Below are 19,306 nucleotides of genomic sequence, written 5' to 3' on the forward strand. Positions count from 1 at the left end.
GTGGATGGGGTAGAAGAGGCAGATGGAGTGGGCTTTGAAGGAGAAGGAGAGGGAGGGTTCAGGGGGAATGACACGAAAAGTACAGGTGGAGGAAAGGAGGAGGCCCACTCCACTGCCTGGGTGGGCACCAGGCCTGGCGGAGTGGGTGAAGGAGAGGCCACCATAGGAGAGGGCAGCGGGGGAGGCAGTGTCAGAGTCAGAGTCGGAGAGCCAGGTTTCAGTAATGGCAAGAAGGTTAAAGGAGCTGGATAGAAAGAGGTTGTGGACAGCAGTCAGCTTGTTGCGGACGGATCTGGAAAGGGGGAGAGGAGAGGGGGGAGATGGGGATAAGGTTAGCAAGATGAGCAGCGCGCGGGGGAGGGCGGGGAGGAACGAGATAGGTGTGGCGGGGGGGAGAGTATGGGTATGGAGTGAGAGCGGGGAGGCATAGTAGGAAGAGAGAGTAACAGAACAGTGAGAATGGGGACAGTGAAAAAAGGTAAGAACAATGGCAGGAAGACAATGACAAGGTGGAAGACAATAACGAGATTAGGGCGTGGAAGGCATGGAGCAATAGTGCAATGAGATAATAAAGACAATGAAGACAGGTAATAAAATTAACAGGTAAAAAGTAATTACTGGTAAATATGGAGTCAGGAAAACAAAATAATGGCATATAAAATAATAGGATAGTAATAGGTAAAAAGTAGTTACAGGTAAATATAAAATCAGGAAGACAAAATAGTGGCATATAAAATAATAGGATAGTAATAGGTAAAAAGTAGTTACAGGTAAATATAAAATCAGGAAAACAAAATAATGGCAGATAAAATAATAGCAGGTAAAAATAATCACAGATAAGGATAGTTACAGGTAAAATAGACCAGGTACCAGTCGACTCTAGGGTGCAGGCAAAGGTGTAGATCCAAGGGGATGAAGCAGGGTCACGGTGAGAAGGACGGTTCAGTGGAGCAAAGTAGTAAGAAGAACCTAGAGTTGCTTGGGAGCAGGACGAAGATGAGATCCAAGCTGAGGGGGAGAGGCAGAGACACAGTTCCAGGGAGCTGAGGGGGTGAGGCAGAGTCACAGTTCCAGGGGGCTGAGGCAGAGTCCAGGGAGTTTCAGTTCCAGGGAGCTGAGGGGGTGAGGCAGAGTCACAGTTCCAGGGGGCTGAGGCAGAGTCCAGGGAGTTTCAGATCCAGGGAGAAGGTTGTGGAGAGTTAGGGGGCTTCAAGTGAGGAGCAGGGCATCAGATGAGATGAGGGGGAGCAGGAGCATGGAGGAGGCATCAGTGGGAGACAAGAGAGGAGCCACGGCAGGAGATTGGTGGACGTCAGCAGAGGAGAGCAGGCAGGATCGACATAGGTCCGCAGCACCGCGGTGACCCGTGGGTGATGTGATGAACAGCACTCGAGAGCGGGGATACCAACTGGAAGTACGCCTCGCGGACGTGCAGGCCAGGCAGCGGGACTAATGCTGGAGCAAAGAGGTAGTGCACTGGAGGCAGCAGGGTCGAGTAACCGGTGGATGCAGGAGAACCTGTGGAGGCGGCTGGGCCGAGGACCCAGGAGAACCAGGTCGGTAGGAGCAGAGGAGGCCGCTGGGCTGGAGCCGGGGACCCAAAGCAGTAGACACCACCGAGGAGAAGATCCGCGATGAGGAGATCCAGGAGGGAGCAGTGGAAGCAGCTGGCCCAGGGCCGGAGCCGGACGGTGAGCCAGGTAGGAGCAGCGGGCCGGAGCCGGGGGCTCGATTTGGAGGCACCGTGGGAGGCAGCCGTTCAGAGGATCGCCGACGGGGCTGGAACCAGGAGTGAGTGGAGGTAAGTGAGGCGGGTGGAGGAGGGAAGGGAAACGGAGAGGCGCCGGGCTGCTCACGGGAAATCAGGAGCCAGGTGTTAGACCCCAGTGGAGCGCTCGCGTGGCACGTCCGTCCTCCTCCACAGACGGATGTAAAATTAATGTAAACTAACACGGTCACATATAAAATCATAAATGTCTAAGGAAGTCAACAGTTTTCACCCCCTTTAAAGTATAGGGTGGCAGCTATGCAGATTGGAACTTTTGTAATACTATGAATAACTGGAGCTTATCAAATAACATGTTGTACATGAGTTCTTCACATAATTCAAATGGCAGCAGTGCTGCTATTTTTCATCTGATTGTACAGGTAGGGTCTGATGCAATAAGGAACGTAAATGCAGATACATGCCGTATTTCGCACAAAATCGCCCACAATTGGACCAGTATGCCAGTGAAAGCAGCAACGTCCAATTTATCTTCGAGTGCAAAGGACCCTTACGACAGCCTATGATTTCATGTGTGGAATGGGGAGGCGACTGGGCGTATGCATGTAGTTAATGTACAGTGAGGGCGTGCTAAACCCGAGCACAGCAATGTTTGATTCAAGCTTTGGGCATCACAAAGGTACGTGTATTTCTGATATATCACTTGCACTATCTACAGGTCTGGTGTAAGTGTCAATTACTAGTGATGACAGTTGCGAATGCATGCTAGAACATAGGTTTGCAATGAGGAGCAACTGTAAAAATGCATTTTATGTACAATAGACATTCATAACATTCTTATAAATGTATGTAAAAGAAAAAAAAAAATCTGTAATTAATGACCACATTGTCAATGTGTAACAATCATTGAATACTTTTTTTTACTTTACTGCGGTCTTTTGAAACTTTATTTTCCACCTATGTATTGGACGTATCAAGCAATGTATTGGTAGAGCAGAGCGCAACTAGACTCGTATTCAACAACAGATGTATCTTTAGATCCGATTGTTAAATACGGATGTGCATATACATGATTTACGTGTGATTTTTAAAAAATGCACAATAGTAATTTTTGTGTGCGTTAATAAATCAGGTCCTTAGGCTGGAGATATTCTGCCCTGGAAACTGCATCATTTTCAGAGACCAGTTGAATCCAGATCCTCATGCAAATTACAGGTAAGCTATTTTTCTCTACTTCTATATGTATACATTTCTATATGTATATCAATAGTTTTTCATTTAAATATACTACATAATCGTGTTTTATATATATACATATATATACATACATATACCTAAAAACTCACCTTATAGTGAGGTTTTTGAGACCGAAGAAAAGAAAAAACACCAAGTATCATCCGAGGTGTCATCACAGGATTTGGACATCTACTTGTTTTACCTCTCATTTGGATCCAGGTAAGGATTCCTCTACAAGTTATTAATAGACTATGAAGTACCTATCTGGTACGAACACTCAAACGGTGCAACCCCAATTGTTTGGGACTCATTTAAGGCTTACTTCCGGGACACCTTGATTAATAGAGTGGTGGTGCTTTTTTCGAGGGATAAGGATGCAGATGATATGTTGCTCTTTTTATTTGTTGCACTTTATCTGACTCCATGGCCAATCTTCTTTGACTAGTCAATATTTTTGGTACATATTCCGGTTTAAAAATGGGATAAAAAACTGGGATAAGTCAAGTTTCTTCCCACTCTGGTATTCCTGCCTGGACTCCACCCATAGTCTGCCTCTTTCATTGTTGGGAATGATAAATCTTATTAAAATGCTAAGCCAATCTAAGTTCCTATATGTTCTACAACAGGCACCAATGTTTCTGCCCTCATCTATGTTTTGCAAAATTGATCAGTTCCTTTTTTCCTTGGCGTGGGGCGGAGAGAGAGCAAAAATAAAATTGAGCTCTCTGTGTAAGTGTCGGTGCTCTGGTGGTTTTGCCTTGCCAAATCTTAAATTGTACTACTACCCCTCTCAATTAACCTAGTTGGAATTCTGGGTCAGAATTCAGACCTGGATTACCACGATCTCCATTAGGAATTTCTGAGACAAGAGGACAGCCACCACATTCCCTTGCAGATTTTGTTATCTGGTGTTTGTCTTAGGAGCTCGGCCACCCTGCTAGTACAAGCTGTTAAGATTTGGAATGACGCAAACAACTTGCTCCATAGGGAAGGGGTAGACCCTGGTACTCCTTTTTAGGGTGTTACTAGATTTACTGAACTCCCTGGCAGGGAGATCTCTTTGGTCAAGCCATGGCATTTTTGCTATTGGACAACTGTATACCAGTGGGGTCCTTAAATCATTTGAACAGAGATGAATTTAAGATCCCCAAGAATGTTTTATTGCTAGCCAATTTGAGCAGGGAGTCCCTTTCTTTAAGGAAACCCCAATGAATACCTTAATCCAGACTCTAGGATATTGAAAACTAACCTGCTTTATATACTCCTATTTAATAGATGAATTCAACAATGACACTTTCACAATTACAGGTGAAATGGAAGGAGGATCTCGGTCCTCTTCTGGATGAGGATTGGGTGGTAAGTCTTCATAGCTCCCACAGCCTCCCTGAAGTTTCATCATATTCAGATTTACATATTACATAGAACATACTTTTCTCCCTGTAGACTGTCTAAATTTAGACCAGATCAGACCACTCATTTGCCCAAATCTAGAGACCCATCTGGCTCATTCTGGTAGCATTTATGGTAATGCCCTAAAATTATGCGTTTCTGGACCAGAGTGAATGTATCACTAAAACTAGGGATTACGGTCCAGTTGTATTTGCAGGACACTGTCTATTTGGCTTGAATTTGGAGGACATAGTAAATAAAGTGATGAGATAATATGTTAATGTGTTTATGCTGGCAATGGGTCACAAGCACTTTGTCTATACTAGTACAAAATACCCCTTGAAGTATGAAAATATTTAGGGATGGTGGTTGGACCCCACTTTTGCCTTGCCCTCTATGGCAAGCCACTCCCTGCCAGACTAAACCTGCAGTATGTTGTTGCTGTTCTTATTGCCATTACTATTTTTGCTATGCCATGCCAGTTTTCCTGACTATATAAGTGTTTTCAAACTAAAGTTGTTCCATGAAATCCTTTAATTTTTTTTTCTGGCAAACTCACATCTTTAAAACTAACAGGTCAAGATCCATATCTTAACAGTCTTTGACTTCGGCTGCACTGTCTTTGATATGCAATGCGGCTATATTAATATATTTTTCATTTATAATGTGATGCTTGATTGTATGTTGGCAGTCGCTGTCATGACTGCCTATTTATTTTGTTTGTGTGTGCGTGCGTGCGTATGTACTTTTCTCTTGAAAGCCAATAAAAACAAAAATAAAAAATATAAAAACGTATAGACAACAAAATGTAAAGACAACAAAAATGTTTATAGCTCCTTTGAAAATGTAAGTGGAAGTACCGCGGGATAGTATACCGGATGGCGTGAGGAGGGGAGAGCAAATAAAACTAATTCTTACCCTAGAATTCCCTATGGATGCTGGCAGTCCTCGGCAAGCTGTCCAGGTAAAACGGTGAGTCTCCTATGAATAGAGGCTCCGGAGTGTCCGGGTATCTCGTGTAGCCGCGTCTTGGAACGCGGACATGATAGGTTGACCCGCACAAGTACGGTGGCTGATTAGGTACAAAAATGTGATCCAACGCGTTTTATCCAGATAGGACTTTCTCTTGAGCACGCGCAAGAGCGAGAGAGAGATCTATTTATCTATTACACACACACACAGATTAAACCTTAATGACATTGTATTGAAGTCATAAGAAACAAAAAAAAAAGCTGTTATGGGGCCCTATTGCATCTCTCCCTGTCCATTTGCATACTGAGAACAAATTGACTTTTGTTTTTAACTTCATTAAACCGTTCAAAGGAATCATTCATGTCCTAACCACATTAATGGAATTCATTTATTTACACAGTACACCAGAATTTAAACACATCATAAGGATTCAGCACTAGCCCCTTACACCCCACCCCAAAAAAATGGAATAAAAAAACAAAAACAAATTTATTATTATTATTACATAATGGTAAACAAGGAGATACAAAAATCAGTGGGTGTATTCGATAGTACGTGGTATTTTTAAGTTTTATATTGTACATTCTACAAAAGTTTAACGAGCTAGGGCTAGATCAAAGTATGCTCTGACTGTGACCAGGGCCACATTTAGAGCTTGTGCTGTCCTGTCACCAAAAGCAGATGTGCTCTAACTTAGATACACTTCACTGTCCAACACCTCTAAAAGTAAAAAATGGATCATTCCACATCAAATAAACACAATTTTTGAAAAAATTCTACCTTACATTCTCTAATTTCAATTACATTTGGTATACTAAATGTTGCCATGGGTGTAAATAAAAACCCCAAATCTTAGCCTGATATGTGCAGTGGTTTTGAAGTTATATGCCATTAAAGTTGCACTTTTTAATGAAAAATTGTTAACTTTTAAATTGCAGTTGTAGCTCACCTGATTGAGCTAGAGTTGGGCAAGGTCTCATTTTAAACCTTTTTTATGGGCTTTCATATGATATATAACACATCATTATGCTTTAATCAAAATTAAATGTAACATTTTCAAAATCAAGATTTTGATTTTGCCAAAAGGGCATATTTTTAAATGTTTTTAAAACATCTAAAAAATTGTTCATACTGTTGTTAATAAATCCCCAAAATTTTATTTTGGGATCATGACGGGATCAACTGCTACAAGAGCTTTAAGTTTTGAGTGATTCATGAAAATTGTATTTATTGAGGCATTACACATCAACAAAACAATATTTTTTCCAGTTTACTTCATTAGAGGAATGCACATTCCTCTGTAGGTGTGTTTGGGGATGAGATTTTACAGTCAGCGCCTGTTCCCTCTTCTCTGCATGTGAACTTCAGTGGATAGACACTTCAATTGTGTTGAATAGGCCCGCCTTTTACAGGTACAGGTCAGGTTTTGGTGGGCTTTAATCAGTGAAAAAAAGCCCCTTGGTCATCAATTTAAGGCCACCCAAACGTTACCCAACTTTGGACCGTTTGTATCACCTTTGAAAGAGCAGAATGTTTAATTACAGTGGAGTATCAGACTGGGAGAATTTGTGCTGGGATCGGGGAGGAATGGCAACTTGGAGAAGGGGTGCTGGTATGGTGAGACCCAGCAGACTGGGAGCAACACGGAACTCACCCAAAGAAACCTCAGTCACCCGGCCAGGCAGAGAAGAGAAAGCACAGCACATGAGGCTTCTGCTGAGTTCCACAGAGGAGCATGTGATGGGCTCCTCCAATCAGAGCTCAGCACATGCTCGACTCACCCCTCAGCAGATTCTCATTAGAATTATTTCCCTGACTCCCCGGCAGCCCAGTCTGAGCCTGCTTAGCTGTGTAAACTGGTTTAAAAAAGTAAAAAAAAAAAAAAGAAAAGAATAAAGATGGAGGAAAGTGACAGGTATTTTGTGGTTTCAACTCATTTAAAAAGGCTACTCATACTTCTAAAAAGAAGGGGTTGAGAACGGTTTCAGAATAGACGTGTAAATTCATTTCTGAAATGCCAAAAGTTGCAAAAGTTTGTGCCAGCTGCAGAAACCAACTTGGGACACTTCCAAAAGAGCAATAGGGTCATTGTTCAGTTCCTCAAGATAATGTAGTATCAGCTCCCACTTGCTGATATCAGATGGTATGTAAATGCTGTCTATGACTAGACATGGTGGCTCGCATTAATTCTGGAGAAAAATGAAACCATTGATGAAGTGAAAGTGACATGCCTCAATGCAGCTGATTCATCACCACCTTTATCATACCCAAATAATCCAGATGTTTTATGAATCACTAGGTTAGATGTTCTGTGGAAGGTGAACCTGTTAAATCCGACATGTCGAAAATATACACCCTTTCTGAATTGGAAATACTTAAAACAAATGAAGCCTTCAGCCAGTTCCAAACCTTCAAGTAGCACCATCCATCCAGAGCAGCAGCACCAAATGGTAATGCGCAGTAGTAAGCTTTCTAATAGATATGTGAGACATAAAAATATCACAAATTGTTTAAATATTTCAGTATCAACATACTGTGCCAATGTACATAATATACATCAAAGGAATTGTTTAAGGAGATAAATTAAAAGTAATGAACAGGCCTAGATTGTTAAAATAATGAAAATGAAAACTAACAGTCCAAAGTGAAAGCTCCTGTAGAAGATGATCCCATCATGATCCCAAAATAAAACTTTGGGGATTTATTAACAACAGTATGAACAATTTGAGTTGTTTTTCAAAAATTTAAAAATATGGCTGTTGAGAAAATCAAAATTTTGAAAATGTTAAATTTTTAATCTGATTGAAACATACTTCTGTTTTAAGCATCATATAAAAGCCCATAAAGAGAGGTTCAAAATGAGATCTATAAATATTGAATAATCCTCTGAAGAAATCAGTTCTAAGTGATGAAACGTGTCAGATTAAAAATTTATAACATCTGATCACGAATCACCGCCTTGAGGTTTCCTATGATGCGAAATTTATCATGATTTTGTAGATGTTTAAAAGAGATCTAATTAGGGATATCTCTGTGTGGCCACATCGGAGCACCGTATAACACTATAGCGTGATATCGGCTTTAAACGTAGTGTGTGTGTGTGTGTTATCGTGGAGATCTGTATCAGAATTGAGGCTGTATTGGGAATAAGGAGATTTGTTCGGACTAATCTATATATTCTGACAGTTTGCCTACTATACTTCGGAGTCAAGCGAATATACAATTGTAATTAAGGTTTATTACGGATGCTTGCGGATTTAAATCTACAGATACAACTTACCCAGGATGACCACATTAGGGATATGGATAGTATTTGAGTTATATTCCCTCTATGAGAGCATTGGTGATTGAGGATTTAATTGATTAGATCAGTGCATTGATGAGGAGATTCAAGTGATTATATGTTGTTTATTCTCTCTCTCATTTTACAGATTTATTCAAACTGAGTGAGTGCTACTCTCAGTGCTGTGATTATCTTTTCTTTGAGGTTCAAAATTAGACCTTACCCAACTGTCTAGCTCAATCAGGTGAGCTACAAATGCAATTAATAAAAACATTAACAGCAAGTTTTTCGTTAAAAAAGTGCAAAAGGCGTGTGACCTCAAAACCAGTGCACATATCAGCCTAAGGTTTGGGTTTTGGTTTTTTTACACCCATAACAGTATTTATTATACCGAATTTCATTACAATCTGAAACAGTCAGTTTTAAACCCTGTGTTGATTTGATGTGGAATCTTCTGTCCTAGGAACAGCTCTCTAGGCATATGCCTTGCTATTATAACATGGCAGGGGACTAGAGAGAACCATAAATTGGCAATTAGGTTGTATCGAATAAACCTTGCTGACCAAAATCATTCACAATTGCCAGTAGACAGAAGGAGAATGTCCAGGTTTAGTGTATTCCAGGTCAAGGTTTGGTGAGGATATTGACAGAGAAGTCAAAAAGATCCTTATTTCTCTTCCGCACCACACTAAGCTCCTCCTCAAGTTCTGTTGTCCGAGAGCGAAGCTGTTCTACAAGCCCTGAAAGGTTCTGAGAGAGAATTAAAAAATATATTATAAAAATACACTTTCATAGCTCATTCATGTACCTGAGGGAAAAAAATAAAAAAAATGTACAATACTCAGGTAATGTAGCACTTACCTTGCCCTCAGTTTCACCAAGCAGGTTGTGCAGCTGTTCTGCTCGTTGCAAGTAAGTATCTTCTAGACCCTAAAAGCAAAGACATGGATGGGCATGAAGATCAGGAAAATACCATGACAATATAGGGCGAGGGAGGGAGAGAGGGATATACACACACACACACACACATATATACCCACAGACACATGCACACACAGTTAGGAAACAGGACTGCGTCACTCCTTGTAGTTGCCTAAAGGTACCATGATAACAATATCACACATATTTCTTAAACCTGACAATAAGTTAGTCACAGAGCATATAACACACAAACATTTTAGACTTTAAAAAAAAACAAGTATCCCTAGATCAATACAACCCCCTCATTGTACTTACTTGCTGATGTCTCCCAAGCCGCAAAATGATACCATCACTCTCAGGACCCTCACAGCCCTCGGCACCCTGAAAGTGTTTGCTAAAGCGAGGAATGGGAAAGCTTGGCTTACTATCTGCTCGCAACATGTTCCCTGGTGCAGGTATAATGAAGGCATTTGTCACTGGACCTGGAAATAACAGCAAGCGGAAAATTATTAGTGTTTCTGAAGTGTAGCAAAGTTCGACTATTACCTAGAGGTCAAAAATGACAATACCTCTGTGGTTGACTGTACGTAGACACTGCTTGCTCTGGATGTCCCAAACACAGACTGTTTCGTCATGAGATCCTGACACCAGCATACTTCCATCCAGGGACACAGAAAGACACGTCACTTGGTCTCTGAGAACACAAAAAAAACAAAAAAGGAAAGAAAGGTGATTTCCAGGGCAATGAATATATTATATTATTTTTGAACAAATAGGTATCTAATAACTTTCTCTTGCATGCTTAGAATAATATACGCTTGTAAAGTTGCACCACATTATTGCCTTTTCAAATACTACCCTACACAGATAATTAGTTATTTACATCATCTTAAACTAGAAATATTTACACCACACGTTTTATGAAATGGCACTCAGTTTAGTTCTGCATTTACTGGGAGTATCAGATGACTGCAAAAAGTCTGCAAGCCTCTGCTGTATGTTTCATCACCCTGTTCCCTTTCAATTATATTATTTTCCCATTTTCAGTAATTAAGTTTAACTGGTATATAATTCAATTACAATTAATTGAATTTCTAAAGTGTTGCCTTCAGGCCAGTGAACAGGGCCACCATCAGGGAGACAAAAGGCACCATGATGAGGCCCAAAGTAGCCATTGGTCCATAAGTTTATACCACCAGGCTTAACTCTCCTTACTAGGAGGAGATGGTCATACATACATGCAGTGAGCCATCCGCTAATTAATGATAGCAACCAGCACTGACACTTCAGGTCAAAAGGGTTGTATGGCATAGGGTCAGGGCTGCTGTTCAAATCTATCACAGCAGCCACATGCTGGGGTGGGAGGCCAGTCACCAGGAGTTTCCATACACAGACTGTCTAACGAGAGTACATGTGGCGCACTGGATCTCACTGTCCAGTGTACGTCTGAAAAACAGGAGGATTGGCCACCAATCCTAGTGCAGCTCCAATTGGCATGAATAGCCCAGTGGTAGTCTTTAAAGCGACGCTCTAAAACAACACATACCACAACATGACGACACCAAAGCTGTCATCCCCAACAGACTGTTCATACCGAATGCCTGTATAAGAGACTTGAAAGAATTTCAATCAATAAAGATCCCGTCCGGGTATAATGACGTCACTTTGAAGGGTTGTACAATTATTTATGCTGTTAAAGTGGTAATTTAAGGAGGTGCTGAATGTACATTACAAAGCCTTGTACATTGTACAGCTGACGCTTCTTTACATTACCACCTTAACAGCACGAATAATTGTAATTGTACAGCCCTTCAAATTTACATCATTGTAGACAGCTGGGATCTTTATTGATCGGAATGATTTCAAGTCTCTTTTTCAAGTAGTCAATATGAATATTCTGTCAGGGATGACAGATTCGGTGTCATGTCAGGGTATGTGTTGTCGATGTTTAGAGCGTCGCTATAATGTACCCAACCTGAACAGCCACAGTGGTCATCTAGCAGGGATGATTGAGAAAGAGAATAAAGCAGTGTAGTATCCTTTGGCATTTGTGTGAAAAGCAAGTAAACAATAAGGGGAGAGACGTCTGCATTTAAAAGCCACCAGAGATTTGGTTGTCTGCATTGTACATCGGTCAGCAAAATACTCCATATTGTTTAAAGGTAACTAGAATAATCTTTGCATTAAGACAATTTTTGGGGGGAGTTGGTTTCCTAAAGGTTCATCCTCTGAGCCAATGTGGCTAGCAGCTGCCCTTGGAGAAATAGATGTTAGGAAAACATAAAAAAAAAAAAAAGAAAAAAAAAAAAAAAAAAAAAAAAACAAATTTTGGGTGAGAGCATAAATAAATAAAATTCAGTACTCTGTACAGCTGTTATTATGAATTGATTGGTTACAGCTATTCCTGTTCACTTTAAAAGGTTATACACAGATGAGCTGGAGATGAAGAATTATAGTGAATTGCACTTTAAAGAGAGGATCCGAATTTGAAGATGTTAACATTGACAAGACATTTCCTACCTGTGTCCTCTAAACACCTTTTCATGTTCAGAATTAAAGGTTTTGTCTCGCTGTACTGGCTGCAAAAAAAAATTTAAAAAAAAAAATATCACTGGCTGCACTCTCTCATTAGATTCCTATTTTAAAACTCAAATGAGGACTTACCCATGCACACAGGTCCACCTGGAATATGGAGCCATCACTGCCACCACAAAATAAGTGATATTCAGCTGGGTCAAATGTTACCGACATGATTCGCACATCAAAGAGGACAGACACCAGAAGTTCTCCAGAGGCAATATCCCAAAGCTAAAAAGTAGCAATGTTTTTTAATGTAATGCCACTATGATGGGACAGTTGTTCAATAATTCACTTATATAAATGTTTGCAGAGGTCACATCAGATAGAGCAAACCTAGAGCACACAGATCCAAAGAGAGTCTAGGCTCAGTGAATATTTGCAGAACAGATTTCATCACGATTATGGTTTTCTGTTGCCACCAACATTAGTAAACTGGTCCAACGATGCTTATAAGAAGGTGACAAGCAGGAGACCACAATTCATATGACACTGATGTTGTGACTTGAGTAAGCACATGATGATAGCAATAAGAACTTCTCAAGAAAGGGACATCTTTCCTGTTGCATACTAAAACCCTAGCACTTCCCTACTCAGCTGTAGTCCTTTGAATAAATGGATGTTAAGTTCTGTACTGCTCAAAAAATTATGCTGATAATTATTTTATTATCTGTTTCATCAAGTGCAAAAACAGTATCCATAAACTTGTAACAATAAAGTATGTTATGAGTTTAGTATATAACATAATATAAATATGCTATACGTGTACATAAAAGAGTGGCAGGACAACAAAAAAAAGCATCAAAGGTTAATTGTGAAGGTTACCACCAGCTATCTAACACCAATATAAGGCCTTTTTGGGTGTGGCTCACAAGCCAGCCCTTGCTAGATGTAAGTCCCAACAACTGGGATGAGAGTGCATCTGATTTTAAAGTTTTTTTAATGGTGTGTGAAGCATATAGCCAACTACATGGACCTGAATACAGTGAGGTACACTTGACGCTGGGATTCAGGCATAAACACTATCTAGAAAAATTAAAATGAGGTTCATAATTTGATCAACCACACATGCAGTGTTAAGAACAAGCACTGCCAACATCTGCCGTTTGTATAATATGAGATTAACAGAGAGGGGACTTATTTCTTCACCAACTATTATTTTAATAAAATAAATAAATAGCTGCCGAAATCTGCTTTATGCGCTTGTAGGGTACACGTACACATTCGTACCCATTATAGAGGTCTCACTACCTGACTGATATGATTTAGGTGATGTGAAGGAGTAGCAAATATGGTTTAAGGACATCTTATGTTCTAACATAAATTACACTATAATATTAAATAAACTGTTGCCCTTATGTCCAGTCCATACTTCTGCATTTTAGAGGTGCAGGTTTTTGAACTCCCTTCTAGTATCATGAGAGAACTGCAGTTGACAAGAGTGGCAACAAATTTGTTCAACTACCTTTTTAAACCCAGCATGACTGTGATCATGAAAAGCTTATTTATATATAAAATAAATTGGGGTTCCTGTGGCAAAAACAATTTTAAGAATGCCGTTTTATTAGTCTACCCTCAATTTTATGAATTTTGAGCTAACAAATCATTACTGAACACACTATGGGGGAGTTTCAACTGCTGGCGATGTGTCTCTGGAACATCCACAGAGGCAAACTGCCCCGATGTTATGGGAGGAATATCTGCTCACTTTTCCTTCTACTCCATATATGTGTGCAGAAAAAGAAGCAGAGATATCAACCGTAATGGCCAGCAATGTGTGCAGCCAGACATCTGTGATTTTCGTGCGGCACATCACCAGCAATTGAATTTCCCACTATGCAATATATACTCAAATGAAAGAAGTCTCACCACTCTGCAAATCCCTAACACTGGATCCCTGTGACTTCCAGACCCCAATTCAAACTACTCACCCTTAACTACAAAGCCCCCAACAACACTACCCCTGCATACATCTCAAATCAGAACACTTTCCTCACGATCTACCTATGACTTGTCTCATCCCTGCAATCACCTCTCACTCCCGCCTACAAGACTTCTCTGTGCTGCTACCCACTTAAGAAATTCCTTACCACTCCCAATCAGGTTTTCCACAGCCTTCAAATCTTTAGACGATCCCTGAATCCCCATCTTTTTTTAGAGCTTACCTTATGTCTTATGATACTATTTACAGTAATCTACCCTCAAAGTTGTCCCAATCTCCATTCTGGGCCACACCTGCTCACTTCTCTTGTTTCAGCTGTGACCTCTCCCACTTAGAATGTAAGCTCTCTAATGAACAGGGTTTTCCATACCCTTTGTTTTCATGTCTGCATTTATTTTGTCTACCTGTATGCCCCGTTTTATGTATGTACTGTTTTCTCTACTGTATGCCGCCTTACGAATCTATCTAAAATATTTACACATTCTTATATCAACATATTTCAAATTCCACGTAAAAATTAATATTTGAATTCTTTTCGATCTTAAAAAAAATTGCATCTCTGAAGTATGATTCAAGCAAGTTACGTGTCTTTACCTATGCAAATAATCTAAAAGGTGGCAGATTTTGCAACTTTGTTTTCTGAATTTTTCCCACTTCTGTTTCTAAGTTTGTTTCTTCTTTATATATTTTAATGGTGAAGTCTTTAATTGCCACAATGACTTCTGCAGTTGAAATTAATGTCTTGACAATGACATCTGCTGACTATAGAATGAAGTATTTTACATCACACTGAAGTCTATCCCCCTTTAGAAATGTAAACTTATTACTTTTAGCCATTAATGAGATTAAGCAAGATAGTATAGTACTGTTCTCCGCACATATTCAAAGCCACGGTTTCCAGTCCAACAGCTATAAGACATTAACTAAAGCAGTAGACATTAAACAAAAAAACTTGAAGTATTGCCTGCATTTATGTCTGCATCTGTGTATGAATCCATCAATCCACTGTCAGTACTGAATATTCTGTCACCCAAAAAGTAGCCAATCAATCACAAAAACTTAATGATCTGCACCATAGTTATAAAGAAGGTCACCACCCAACTAGCTTTCTTTAATGATAAAACAAGAAGGATTGATTATTATAAACATTAATTTAGGTATATCATGCAGCTCATTTATATAGGCTTTGATATATACATTATTGTCCAAAAGTAGCTACTAATAATTATGAGTTTTCTTGATTTTGAGCAAGACATTTCATCAAGCTGTATTTGATGAAACAGTCAGCTCCAACATCTTTCACACCGCTTGACAGGATAGTTCTCGTTTTGAATAACAACATATCCCAAGTGGCAAGTTTGAAGTAATGAGACACTCACAAAAATGTCATTTAAAACTAAGCCTTTTGTCCTAATTGTACAGTTTATTCGAATTAGAGTGGGCATAAAATATACTAAAATAAAATTGGGTATGACTCACTAAAAAAATTAGCTCTGTAGAGTCCAATTACACTGTAAAACATCACTTTACATGGTTGAATTACCTTTACTGTTTGGTCCAAAGAGGAAGTGACTGCTCGTGCCTGAGGACCTCCAGTACCACATTGCAGATCAGTAATTGGTAGTGTATGCTGGGTCCACATGTGTCTAGGTTCAGGGCCTCTAGACCCCTCAGCCTGCAACACACTTAAACGACAAACTATTACTACACCTTATGGACACAGATGCTATGATACTAGAGAAAACAACGTTTTGAGCTACACAATTAAAAGGGAGTTGGTTCTATTTTTAAGAACACAAGCAAAAGGCTCAGATGTGAACATGCTCTTAATCCCTTACCTAAAGAGGTTCCACACTAGGGCCAGGCTATCCTTGGCTCCAGACAAGAAATGGCTGCTGTCATCTGTGAAAGTGAGGCAGGTGAGATCTTGATAGTGACTGTTAAGGATAGCAAGAAGATGCCCTGTACAAACCTGAAAATAGCAGTTACAATATAGAGAAGAGAAGAAAAGAAATGTTAGATTTGTATTACTGTGTGTTAGGAATTAACACATACAATAATGCGCTATGACAGGGTTAATCAATTGGCAGTCTGTGCACCAAATCCAGACAGTTGCGGGATGCCATGTGGCCAGCGACCATAGCAGCTTCTTGATTACCTGGGCCCCTGTCAGTGTATCATTGTTCTGGGACCTCATTAGAATGAACTGCATATATGAGGAGAGCCCAAAACCAGAATGCCACTTTGGGCGCACACACACATGATCTAGAGCAGGCCTGGCTACTCTGTGGTTCTCCAGGTATTGTGGAACTACAAGCCCCCGCATGCCCTGCCCGCCATCAGCTGGTTATCTACTGCTCGGGCTTGTGGCCTCATAAATCCAGGAGATCAAGGAAATAGCATGGCTAAAGAAATAATAGATTCACAAACCTACTCCAAATATTTTGAATGGACAGTTGGATAGATACAGATTAAGAAAAGCGAAGGCATTTTGTTCTTTCGCCTCCAGACACATTCAGAACAGTGTCAAGCATAATCAGCAGAGTGCACATGTGTATTGCTTTCACCACCGATTACATTGATTTGTCCCATTACTTACAAAAATACCAGACCTTGGGTTTATTTGTCAACTGGAGAAAAGTCCTAAAGTACATCCAACAAAACCGTTTAACAAAGTCCACAGGACGTTGATGGCTAAGGCCAGCTGAGTCTATTTACCATGGGCAGCAGAGGTACAAGTAGCACTACTATCCTCCTATCGCCATCTCCCGAAAATTATAGCAGGTGATGGGTATCTATTTATCAAATAGATATCTATGTCTATGTGGCACAATGAGCACATTTTGCTTAGAATGACTATACAAATTAGAGTGTAGCTTTATTATTTCTTACATGAAGGTCTATTCTAAGTAAACATACCAATACCATACAGTCTATGGATATAGTATGTTACACAGCCCATTGAGTAGCAGAGCATACTATATAAATGTAGTACCAAATCATTTTACTTTCCTCTGATGAAACCATCAAGGATTACATGGAGAAATGTGTTAGGAGACTCAAAAAATAATGGAAGGAGTTATGCAGAGAAAGTTAACAATTGATTCTCCATTCTAATACATCAAAGGACGATTACAGACAGGCATATTTTTTTTAATTACAGAAAATTACTTTATAGCATATACCAAGTGCATGCACATCTTAGGCTGTTAACTGTTAGACCCATTGTCTGCAGACATATTCTTCCTCTGTTATGGAGAAAGCTCATGTTCATTCAGAAAGTGAATTAACAAGTAATGCTAACCTCACAAAGATCCAATGCTGCAGCCACAACTCCTTCCAATAAGGGTCATGCTGTGTCCAATTATTGTGGTCACTGGAGAATCTCATTAAGGTAGCAGTTTGGACAGCTATATAGGCCATAAATCATAGCTGTCAGTATTATGGACAGTACCAATATTTTTTTTTGGAGTGATTGCACCAACATTAATAACAGAATAATGATGGCGATTTTGATGGCCTGCATCGAAATATATACATCTTCACACACCACACACCATTCTACCATGGAGCTTTTTTTCTTCACAAACAGCAACAAGAACTACTGCAGTCTGATCATTTTTAAGCATGGTCAGATTTATTCTTTGACTTTAGGATTAATTATTTTTATCCTAAAAGGATCCATTGATTTTATATTGCCAGTTTGGATATTATTCTGCCAAATGAGTGGCCTTACCATAGATTTTTATATTTCAGATTTTTCAATACAAAGCATTTATTCAATCTGTTACATACTGTTTGTTTGCTGCTTTAATAGACACAGTATAGTTATGTGTTCTTACTTTGTTTATATCCTACCTTATTTTGATAATGTATAGGATATATTTTGTTATTAAAAATATTTATATGTGCTTTTTTGTGTTTTCTATATTTAGTAAATTAAGTACTTTAAGTAATATATATCATACACACAATTACTGCCTAGATAAACAACAGTAAAACACAGTCTTAGGGCCAAGGTCCGAAAGGCTAGTTATTTTTTCCATTATTATTACTTTTGCAAGGCATAAAGGAATACCACTTTTGTTATCTGGGTACTTGTTAATTATACAGATGCCACTTCATAAAACCTCTCCCCACTTGTTATTTGTTTATGACTGCAGCTGATGAAGGTAAAACAAAGTATGAGGTGGGATGGGGACCATGTCAGGAAATGGCTCCATAATTTTAAGGAAAGGAGTGCTAACAGATAACTAAAAATTAAAAGCCAATGACAGGGAAGGCCTGCTACCTGGACCCAAAACAGTCAAGTATGTAAACCTATCCATGTCTGCAATTATTATATAAAGACTAAAACACAATAGTTATACTGACGAGACGTGATGTTTGGCCATCAATGTAATTCATGCCCCCACCCTATTTGGGGACAATTAGATTAGGTGGTCCATTTTACCTCCCACAAGTAGATGCTCTCTGCAATGCCAGCCACCAAATACAATCCGTTGGAAGATGCGGCTAAACAGGTCACTGGTCCTGAACAAACAATCTTCTGTTGCAGCTGGTCCTAGAGGTACATTAAAAAAAAAGCCACAGGTAAGATAACTGTTTGGACAGAGCTAGCATCGAGATACATATGTTGGTTATGAATATGTAAATGTTTACTAGGAGGCCAGTACGGACATTATCTCGGTAATACAAAAGACTCAGCAACCGGTAATGACCAACTCGCCTTTCTTTGTAGCTCCCATACATTGACGTAATTCTTCCCCAGCTGTCCTCCCATGAGATACTGTCCTCCGAGCAATGCGAGACCGCGGGGAGTACTGTTCCCTCCCCGGTAAGTGAGCAGCACCGCACCCGTCTGTGGGTCCCATGCCGAGCAATTGGCCACTTGACCCGACGCATCAGTACTTAACACGAGCTCTAAGGGCGCCGCCATCTTCACCCCGAAAGAGTCACGTGCTCACAAATCGGCTATACCCAGCTTGTCACGTGATTACTCTCTGCTTTTACTCATTTATTGTATTGCTGCGCTGTCTGCTGTCTGAAACTGGTCTCTGAAAAATAAGTTAACTGTGGTTTTATTTTATATATATCTATATAGAGAGAGATGAGAGAGCGATTCTTTTTTGGTTTTCTTTGATTCACTCCGGTGCCAAAGTTAATATTAATGACGAGGCTGAAGTTAGCTTCTTATTCGGCCAGCTTCTTATTCGTTTCTAATTCATGCTCCAGCTTCTTGTTCAGAAAAGCTTATTTT

At 39.8% G+C, this 19,306-nt stretch overlaps 1 protein-coding gene across 1 annotated transcript; it reads right to left on the reverse strand.

The window, feature by feature from the left end:
- Positions 1-5,697: 5,697 nt before the first annotated feature.
- Positions 5,698-19,014, reverse strand: WDR18 (WD repeat domain 18). The gene is made up of 10 exons (XM_075205973.1): positions 18,776-19,014; positions 18,500-18,610; positions 15,885-16,018; positions 15,590-15,731; positions 12,192-12,335; positions 12,048-12,106; positions 10,097-10,221; positions 9,843-10,009; positions 9,468-9,536; positions 5,698-9,356 (listed from the first exon to the last, which is right to left on the reverse strand). Exons 1-10 carry the CDS (start codon positions 18,983-18,985, stop codon positions 9,231-9,233), a joined length of 1,287 nt encoding a protein of 428 aa, XP_075062074.1. The 5' UTR covers positions 18,986-19,014; the 3' UTR covers positions 5,698-9,230.
- Between the last annotated feature and the right edge of the window lie 292 nt (positions 19,015-19,306).

The sequence above is a fragment of the Mixophyes fleayi genome, chromosome 1, assembly GCF_038048845.1.
Source record: "Mixophyes fleayi isolate aMixFle1 chromosome 1, aMixFle1.hap1, whole genome shotgun sequence".
Lineage (NCBI taxonomy): Eukaryota > Metazoa > Chordata > Amphibia > Anura > Limnodynastidae > Mixophyes > Mixophyes fleayi.